At 44.7% G+C, this 10,148-nt stretch overlaps 1 protein-coding gene across 3 annotated transcripts in view; it reads left to right on the plus strand.

The window, feature by feature from the left end:
* Positions 1-9,997, plus strand: part of plekhh3 (pleckstrin homology, MyTH4 and FERM domain containing H3) — a 30,227-nt gene extending 20,230 nt beyond the window's left edge. The window contains exons 6-13 of one of the 3 annotated variants that reach the window (XM_078270528.1): positions 703-826; positions 1,399-1,696; positions 4,068-4,275; positions 4,501-4,637; positions 5,251-5,371; positions 5,778-6,266; positions 6,413-6,604; positions 7,751-9,997. In XM_078270528.1, coding sequence (XP_078126654.1) covers positions 703-826; positions 1,399-1,696; positions 4,068-4,275; positions 4,501-4,637; positions 5,251-5,371; positions 5,778-6,266; positions 6,413-6,604; positions 7,751-7,921 — 1,740 coding nt within the window. In that variant the 3' untranslated portion in view covers positions 7,922-9,997. Of the gene's footprint in view, positions 1-702; positions 827-1,398; positions 1,697-4,067; positions 4,276-4,500; positions 4,638-5,250; positions 5,372-5,777; positions 6,267-6,412; positions 6,605-7,580; positions 7,726-7,750 lie in introns of those variants that run through there. The other 2 variants (XM_078270529.1, XM_078270530.1) reach the window with 2 other exon arrangements.
* The last annotated feature ends 151 nt before the right edge of the window (positions 9,998-10,148 follow it).

The raw sequence follows: 10,148 nt of genomic DNA on the forward strand, positions 1-10,148 counted from the left end.
TCTAGCTTTTGCCAAGATAGAGAATAAGCGTGTCAGGGGAAGACCAAAGGGAATAAGTGACAGTCTGTGGGCCTAACCATGTATGTGCAGTGTATGAATTTTATCTGGGATGTTCGGCTGTATCCTGATTCACAGAGCAGCATCTCATTCCCACATTGCAAACAGACAAGACTGTGTGCACCAAACACTTTAGAAGAATGTGTCAACTTTGCCCCACTAAGGAGGAGGGGAAGCAATCTTGTCTTGTAGCCAGCGAGAGAGGATGGCTGGTTTGAGGGGGTTGCAGAGGCAGGAGAGAGCCAGAGCAGTGGCAACGTTACTAATGAGCAACAGGTGTTAGAGGGTACTAGCATGAAAGCCATCTGTACCGCTAAAAGGCATCTATCCACATAGGCAGCAAAAGACACACGCACACTGAACTCATTGACACCAGCAGATAAAATGTAACTTGTCACTCATGCTAGTGTGGTTTGCTGGGTCATCATTTGACCTTCCTGCTGCTTTGAAAGTTGCCAGAGCTGAATTGTGACCCTGGTCAAATCGACCCCAGTCACCCCTGACAGACAAACGCACATACTCAATCACCCACTCACTGACTTGCTTCCAGGTTGGCTACAGGCATATTGAAGGCATATGAAAGTTTGTTCTTTACTGTGTCTATCGATGTTATCGTCACATTTTTTTTCCACTGGTGTGCTTTAGGAGAATAAGTTCAACCCTGAGGCAGTGGAGCACATGTACCAGCACAATCCCATCCTGAAGTACACCCAGGGCCCCCTGTATGCTCCTCTGCTGCCCTTCCCATACGGCAGCCTGGAGCACACATGTAAGTAGTTAATATGTACACGTCATACATTATCATAGCAACAATGTCTGAAGTTGCAGGTGAAAATGATAATAATGGTAAACATATTTTTTTTAATAATATGTAATAATCATTTGAAACTAGATCATAAAACAAGTAGGTTCAGATCTCAGTGCTGATGGCTGAGTCTTTCTTAAAGCTGTTGTAATCTTGACTATATTAACTAGATAGTTATTTATGCCTCTAACAGAAACTTACCACTCAAGCCTGTATGTATAATTTTCAGCAACTGTCCAATCAAAGGCTTTATTGCTAATTGGAAGTAAGTGCAATCTCTGTTCTGTTTGAATTGCTGAGAGGCAGCATTTAGCACAATGCAACGCAGGACCTTAATTGGCTTGGCTGTTTCATTAATACAAGTGCAAACAGCGGCACCACAAAACAAAAATTTTAAAAAGACAGAACAATATATGTAATATAATATTGTATTATAACTGAAATGAATGCTGCAACTCAATGATGTTTACACAACAAAATGTTAGCATCATACAGATATCCTAAAGAATTAAAAAGTCCTCTCTTCCTCTCTCCAGACCACAGCGGAAAAGGCTACGGCTCGGTGCGTGAGGAGGCCGTGAAGCTCTTCAATTGCCTGCAGCAACTGGAGTCGGCATGGGAGCCGGTTCCCATCATCCAGGGCGTGCTGCAGACCTGCCTGGACCTGCGGCCCCTCCGTGACGAGGTCTACTGCCAACTAGTGAAGCAGACCAGCTACACGCCTGCCCCGTACACTGCTGCACACCTCCGCTACTGGCAGCTTCTCACTTGCATGAGCTGCACCTTCCTGCCTGGGCCCACCGTGCTCAAGTACCTGCGATTCCACCTTAAGAGGTAAGATACACGAAAAGGATAGTCGAATGTTGAAGTGCTGATACAGTTGACTTTAAAGATATAATATGCAGTATTTTACTAAAAAACAATGTATAGATTAATACAAAAATAATCCCTCTCCAGTCATCCCTTATGACCCACTGGAAGTGTGTGGCGGTTTCTGTATCTGCAGAGACCCTGCCGTCTGCCTGTATTTTCTTGTTATTTTCTGTGTGGGGGACATTATGGGCGTCAGCAAAGAGCAGAACCCCAGCCAATAACAGAGTGCAGGTTGTGTTCTCATTCCCAGGTACCGCTGCTTTGTCATGCCCCTCGGGGTCTCATACCGACGCACAAGTTTAACTTTGAACGACGTGTTTGCCAACAGTAAGCGATACCTCCTACATATAATAATATAACACATAATGTACATAGTATTAAAATCAAATACTGGCCACAAATTACAAATGTACTGAGAAGTGGTTTACCTCAGCTGAATATACCGCGTGAATCTTCTCGTTAGTGCTATATATAATATTGCTTTATTGTTTGGAAAATTTGAAATTGCATATGCCACATTCAGGTGGGATTTATTCATGTGAAATCCTGCTGACTAGATAAAGCTGTTCACACCATCTCCTGCTTGTAATTACAAATGGAAAATGTTCATGTTTTTGCTGGCTCGGATTTGTCCCAATGGGAAACATGACTTGTGGAAGACAGGTGGAAAACAGTACAGCAAATCCTTCTGTTGACAGTTTAAAGTAATGGAAACCACAACTGTAATATTGCAGTGTTTATTTTATATTCGTGAAAATGGTTTTACATGAGAGTGATCAGAGTCAAATGTGAACACAAGTTGTAGCAACATGATGCAATCCCAGTCCCATGAGAATAGTACATCAGACCAGGATTTGGTTATGAGGGAGAACAGGTTAAATGCTGGGAGATGAAGGTGAACCAGTAGTGTGTAGTAGCAGGGAGAAAACGGGGTCTAGACAGCGGACAAAAAGCAGGCGCCAGCCCCGCAAACTACCAGTTTTAGATATAGTAGCGTGATATGCCTTCACATTGTTAGCATGTTCCCCAGACAGATCCAGTGTTTTAGGGCTGGATTTACAGGTCTGAATTAGCCCCTCTGTCAAGCATGCTAATCTAAGTTATTAGCAGTGCTAATCTCTTGCTCCAGATTTTCTGTCTAACACCATAGCATCAAACCACTACAGTTTTCTATATATATGTATGTACTGGGAACCACCCTCTAGCTAATAGAACAGTTGCATGCAATGGCAATTCATAATAACCCTGTGGAACTCGCTGCCTGTGTGTTTTGATACGTATAGCCATCGCTCTCACGCACTCTCTCACTCTGGATCTGTGCTGAGGCTGCAGCTGGGCAGAGCTAAGACTGGAGCTGGGAATTGGGCCCAGAATCCCTCCTCCACTCCCCCTGTGCCCTGAGAAAACCCCCAGGGAATGTCTGCTGTCAGAGAGAACAGGCCAGAAGAAAGAAAGCAAAGGAGGAGGAGGAGGAAGGGGTAAGAAAGGAGGAAAGAGCAGAAAGGGGTGAAGACAGGAGAGTATAGGAAGGATCACACAGCCTCAGTGGAACATTCCTAATTATGTTTCAGCATGACAAATCCCACCCTGTGGCCATATCGTTATGAGAGAGCGAGACATTGGAGAGAATGAGAGGGCCTCTCTCTGTCTGGCAGAATGTTTGAGGCCCTCATGCTCCCCTCTCTTTGTCCTCCGTTTTGTGTATTTTGGGACGACTATCGTAATATAATTGTTTCCTTCCTATTTTTCCCTTTGTTTACACAGGGCTGAGCTCATTACTCCGTCAGGTTGAATTTCACACCTTTCACACTCCGCAAAGTGTGTGAGACTTCAGGCTCCGGTTGGAGTGTGCTGTCCGCTGCCTTTGTGTCCCCTCTTTTAAAACAACAGCACACACACACACACTCACCTACCACTCCTGGACACTCCACTGGGAGTAAGTGGCAGGTCACTCCGGTTCACAGGAGCGGAAACACCTTTTCCTGTTTCGTGTGCTACCCAAAGTCAAACATGTTTTCTTTGCCATTTTCCTTTTTCTTTGAAGGATTGAGGGATGTTGAGCCTTTTAAGTCCCTAAGAGCTAAAGTGAGAACATTTGTCATTCCTCGCCTCATTGACTTTCGAGCATTGCCAGCCCAAAGAAAATAAAGAACTCTGTTGAATCAAAAGGATGACGCAAAGTCTGTAATCAAAGCATAACACTTTACAGACTTTAAATCACTGTTAACATTACAAGCATTAACAAGTTCTCCCTTTTAAGTATTGAATAAATCGAAATGTGCTCACACACACCTTATGTATCCACCTGTCTCATTCTCACTCTTTCTTGCAGGATCCAGAGCCAGAGTCCTGAGTCTGAGATGGATAACTATGCGTCATTCATCAGCGAGGCTCTGGAGAAGACCAAGTGTCGGGAGTGTGTGCCATCCTGGGAGGAGATCCAGATGCTGATGAGCCGACAGGAGATGCTGTGCACTGTGCACTATCCTGGCCCTCTATCCTGCCAGCTCTACATCAGCTCACACACAACTGCCAATGAGGTTTGTGAACATTTATCTGTATTCTACATCATAACACAACTTTTCTCAATCTTTCAGCTTCTCACGTTCTTGTTTAAAACATCCTAGCCTAATCAGTCTAGTGCCATTACTAAACCATAATAACCACAGAAATTGCATTGCTGCCTCTTCTGTTTTCACTCTTAAAATGGAACCATTTGTGTGTCCATCTGTCGTTTCTACTCACTTCCCCTTGCCCTTCACCAGGTGGTTCGAAGGATGCAGGAGAAGCTCGGCCTGCAAGAGAGCAAAAACACGTTTGCACTGTACGAGCAGAATGCACTGTGGGAGCAGCCGGTCACAGGCAGCGCTCTGATTGCTGACATCCTGACCAGGTTTGAAAAGTAAATGTCAATTTTCACCTTATAAAACAGAACAAGACAACAGACAAGGGCGAGGAAGTCAGACACAATAAAACCAAGCAGACAGACATGCTATCAAACACCTTGTCTAAGTCTGGCAGGAATCTGAGCTATTTCTCACTTGTTAGATGAATGCGACCAGACCTGTTGGTTGTATATTTATCTTCCCTAGCCCAACTCCCATGCTGAACGTTATCCAGTATCCTTGATAACTGGTGACCTTGTCTGGTCTTGTTGGTCAAACATGACACCATGCTGGGAAACTGGACTTGTGTCACTATTTCTGTCAGCAAAGCCAGCCAGTCACTGGATAGCCAAGGTGAAGCTGATGTCATTTGATTGTACAAGGCAAAGTCTCGAATGAAACGATAAGGCATCCAGCTGGAATAAAAGGGACCTGTGTGGACTTCTGTGTCCTCAGTGTGCTTAGTGACAGAGTAAACATGAAACTCAGCGAACCGTTGAGTTACTAAACATTAATATTACACATTGAGGAGGCAATATCCTGTAACATATTAACATCTAGGCTTAAAATTCTTGGTATACCATTTGTATATATTCCTTTTCTAACCCTTTCTGTCCCTCTTCTGTGCAGCCTCGCCACCAAAGAGTCGGAGTCTGAATCCCAATGGAAACTGTGTTTCAAGCTCTACTGCCTGTTGGATGCTGACAGCATATCAGTAGACAGCATTGAGTATCTCTTCCTCTTTGAGCAGGTAATGGAGCAGAATACAACTCCTCAAAGGGCAAAGTCCTACCTTTGAGAGTGTCTTTGTTATGAGTGGCCATTTCAGTGCTGATAATGAGATATAATTTATTGTTCTGCAGTGAGTCATTCCTCGTATTTCATTGTTTTTACTTAACAATCATTAATGTCTTATGGGCTGTGATGCAGTAAAGCACAGTGGATAAAAAACATGACTAAGAGCACTGGCTGTAGTGCACAGGGGGAAAAAGGCAGCCAGCACTGGCTTCATTAGAACACTTTTTCTGAGGACTCTCATAAAAGAGTTATGGGACATAATAAAATAGGGTGGGGTAGAAAGGATTGATGGCAGGACTGAGGCTGTTACTGACAAATTGTGCCTTCTTTTCATCCTGGGTTTGGCCTTTGCACTGCAGTGCCATGAGATGGTGGTGCGTGGCCAGCTGCCAGCCTGTGAAGAGGACCTGCATGCCTTAGCTTCCCTGAGGCTTCAGTGTCTGATGGGTGACTTCAGTACACATGCTCCCTGCCCACCTCTTGACGAGCTTTTCCCAGGTCACGTTCTAGAAGCTCGAGTCCTCATGTCCCTCTCTGCACCCCAAACCCTGCCTCCTTGTCAGATGGCTGCCCAAGGCTGCCCCACGACACAGCGCTTCCACACGGGCCTCCTGGCTGGGGCGCTGTGGAGCCACACAGCTACAGCAGCGCACAAGCAAAAGGTGGAGCAGGACATGCGTCTGCGGAGTCGGCTGAAGGAGGAGGGAGCAACTGTCATGGTATCCATCTTGGAACGTTGGAAAGGTCTAGCCGGCTACAGCCGCAGGGACAGTATGGCTGCCTACCTCACAATTGCACGCCAGTGGTCAGGCTTTGGATGCACTCTTTATGAAGTGGACTTTTATATTGTGAGTATTGTGAGGTCACCTTTAGTTTTATTGTTGGACTGAAAGATTTTGCTTCATCAGTGCTGAAGAGTCACTTGGACTCTTGAGGTAAACTAAATGATAACTTTGAGCTGGTCTGACATATGCTTACCTCTTCCTGCCTCCAGAGTTCGACAGGGAGTTTTTCCCAGAAGTTGTGGCTGGGTGTAGCTGCTACATCCGTGTCTCTGTATCGGCAGGGAGAGGCAGAGGCCCTGGAGTCCTTCCCTTATGGTCAGATCTGTTCTTATGGCGTATCCGATAGCAACACCTTCAAGATCACCGCTGGGGATCGGGATCTGCTGTTTGAAACCACCAAGGTATAGTGGCTCACGCCCCAGTTTAGAATGTACAGGCTGAGGGTTAAATGAAGCAAAGTCTCTTATTACCGGAGCTGTTTCCATATGTTTCACTATATATCGCCACTGTAGTCAGGATTCAGTTTGTGTACTGGCTGTGCTGTCTGCTCATGATACCCCCCTGCCTCCAGCTCTCTGACCCAATTTTAAAACACTCATTTGTTGGTCTAAATAGAGAGCACACAACCTGCCCCTGCTCTCCAACCGATGCTAACCAACTTCCTGGCATTAAATGGCAACTGGGGGGTGAGTTTTATTGCAGCGGTTAGATTAAATTATTAGGCAACATTTCTCAGAAACATGGATGTTCTTCCAAACACAGATTTTTTTTTCAGTAGAGAACAAATCTTGCCTTTCACAGGGCAGATTTGCTTGCATCTTCCCACACGGAACAAAAAATCCCTCTCTGATCTCTCGTGGGGCACAAAAGTGGCTTTTATTTATTTATTGGACGCATAAGCGAATTGAAGCAGAGCCCAGTAAGGCTCCTACTTTTATGAACTTAGGGCCTCATATTGCTTTGACATGACTGTGCAGTGTGTTGAGCTTCTGGGCAGGAAAAAAAGAGAGAACGAATTTGCAGTGGGTGATTATGGTTAGACCTGGAGTTAATGGTGAGGGTGAGATTAGCTACTTATTCAAGGGTTACAGTTAAAGTTAAAAAGTAGGTGTAGGTTAAAACTCAAACTGTTTTAGTCAGTGTTCTCACACACCATGTTTATGCAAGCATTAGCAATACTAAAGTAATGGTCATGGTGTCTTATGGTGTTTGTTGGTCATGTCCACCAAGGTCAGGGTAACGGCGAGACAGATGAACTCCTCCGCAGTGCCCTTTCTTTTTTCTGCAACAGCTGCTGAACAAAATATGTTAAAGTGATGAAATATCCACACATGTAAGGCCTCTTTTTTATGATCAAGGGGTGTGTGTGTCCTCCAGAATCTGCCAATCACCGTCCTCGGCTTCTGGAGGATCCAGTTTTTCTCACAGCTGGATGACATCATCGGTCTCCACCCTCCAGTGACAGTGCCAGACAGACACTGAGACTGCCACCAATCTGACCTCTCTCTCTCGCTCTCTCTCTCTCTCTCTGTGTCTCTGTGTCACAGCTGACTGAGATCATGCAGCTGATGAATGCGTATTTCAGTGCCATCCATCGCCAGCGAGGGAAAGGGGAAGATGCAGACATCACCATCACAGAAAGCACAGAGGTGGGATTCCATCACCTGGCCTTGACACACACACCCACCCTCCTGGAGCTGCCCTCGCACCCAGTTTGAGAGGAATCCATACCTGGACACCCCCCACCCCCCACCATCCTAATCCACGTGGCCCCTATGAGGCCCAGCCCCAGTCCTCAGGACACCACGCCTCCTCCACTGGGAATGGCACGGCAGCCAAAACAAAGAGAGGGCTGTTTTCGCTCCCCATCCGTGAAAATAAACCCTTGCTGAGCTTTCCAGCTAAGGGAGCTGGCCGATGGAGGAGGGAGAGTGCGGGAGGGGACGGGAAGGCAAGGGGGTTCAGTTTTGCAAGTGAGGCCAGAAACCCACAGAAACCAATGCGGTTGCTGATGAGCTGTCACACACCCTCCACCCCATCCTGTCACGCAACCAACTCTGTTACCCTACATGGCAACACCCCCACCCCCTTAGACAATGTGAGACGTTGGCATGAGCCTTGCTACATCAGGGAGAGATAGCATCACAAGAGTTAGGACTTATGGCAGCAATAAGCGGTTGTACTCCCCTCATGAAGGTATGGCTTAGAGTGAAAACACTACTCTCTCCTTTCTCTCTTTTTCTCTCTCGAAGTGTGCCATATTTGTTTTGCCTTTACTAGAAGGCAGTCGTCCCTCATGCACTGCTGGAATAGTGTTGAGAACATTCAGTGACACACACCCTCCCTTCTTTGGTTCTCTCTTTCACACACACATACACACACACACACTCTCACATGCCCTTATGCTGACATGTTCATCAGAGACGGTGCGTTTTCATAAGGTCCCGGCCGGGTTTGCATTACCTGGAACTGTTGATGCAGTGAGCCATGTGAACTTGGAACTGGAAACAGATGTTGAACTCTGTAGCTAAGTCACTTTGGCTGCCAATGCCATATAGACTCTTACGTGTGTGTGTGTGTGTGTGTGTCCCCATTTGATCAAGAAAATCATTTTCCTGGATTACATTCAGGATCCGAGTCTGTCACAGAAACGAAAAGGATTTCGGAGCCGTTTCTTCGTTTTTTCCAGCAAATTCTCGCTCATGTCCTTCGTTGTGCTGCTTGTCTTGGCTATAATCCTTGACACTTCGAGAACTTGGTTCTATCCTAATGCAGCTCTACTCTGCTGAAAATAACAGGTGCTTCTCTGTTTATTATTGTTATTTTCACAATGTGTATATATAATGGAAGAAATTAAACTTAGAGTACACATAAAACCCCTAGTCAGAGATCTGGATCATAAGAGAAGTGACGCCATATTTACCATGCAGTTCCCCTGCTATTTAAACCAAAACTTTTTTTTTTTTTTTTTTAATCAGGCCATGGATGCTTTTGTAGTATTATTTATGCAAACTTTGCTATTTTCTCTGTGCTTTGTTTTAAATGCAGACCCAGATGTGTTTTCTGATAAAATGTTAACCAAAAGCCATAAATGCTTTTGGTTGTGTTCCAAGCTGTGTTCCCCTTGATCCTCCTGCAGTTCAGATGTGTAAATCCTGTGTAGCTCCGTCTTTGTGTTCACTGTTCGTGTTCTTGTGAAGCCAAAGTTTCGCCAAGTCGAGGGTTTGAGCATGGACCAAAGATGTTGTTTTTGTTTTTTTAAATAAGCTTTTATAACAAGAAATGATCCCAAAGCAGACAGATCCCCCAATTTATATTTTTGTGTTTTCACATTTACTCATTTTTCTTTAAACTTGAATGTGAAATATAAAAACATCCTGTTGTATACATTGTACACCTTAATGTAGATGACCTTTTTAGAAATCCGAGACCATGGATAGACTTTTGTAAATATAATTTGAGTACTGTCTTTTACACAACCCCATGCAATAACCAGCCTCAAGACTTACGTACGTCATTGCACAGTCAGCCCCGTTTCCTGCTCACAATCAGGTCTTTTGCTTTTTCTACTGCAGCTGCAGGCAGCTCCAAGCTACAAGTATGAAAATAAAATAAATCAAAACTGCGGATGTTGTTGCTTTGTATTAAGCTTGTTTGTATGCTGCATGGTACCTTTTTATGTTTGTGTGTGTGTACAGTTAATTGCACTATTGTTTGTTTTTAACTAACCTGGAAGTGCAATAAAAAACTATAAATACTGTATGTAATTAATAAAACGGCACCATTTTACCATATTTAGTAGTGTTGTTCAGCCTCAGCCCTCATTTCATTTTCAGAAAATGTGCTTTCTTGTACCTTGACTAGTGAAGCAGTGTAAGACTATTGTTTTCAGCCAGACATTTTATAAAAGGCTGAAGTTTGGCGCCAGGAGCAGAGCCGAGAGCT

Source organism: Sander vitreus, chromosome 15 (genome assembly GCF_031162955.1).
Source record: "Sander vitreus isolate 19-12246 chromosome 15, sanVit1, whole genome shotgun sequence".
NCBI classification, from domain to species: Eukaryota; Metazoa; Chordata; class Actinopteri; order Perciformes; family Percidae; genus Sander; species Sander vitreus.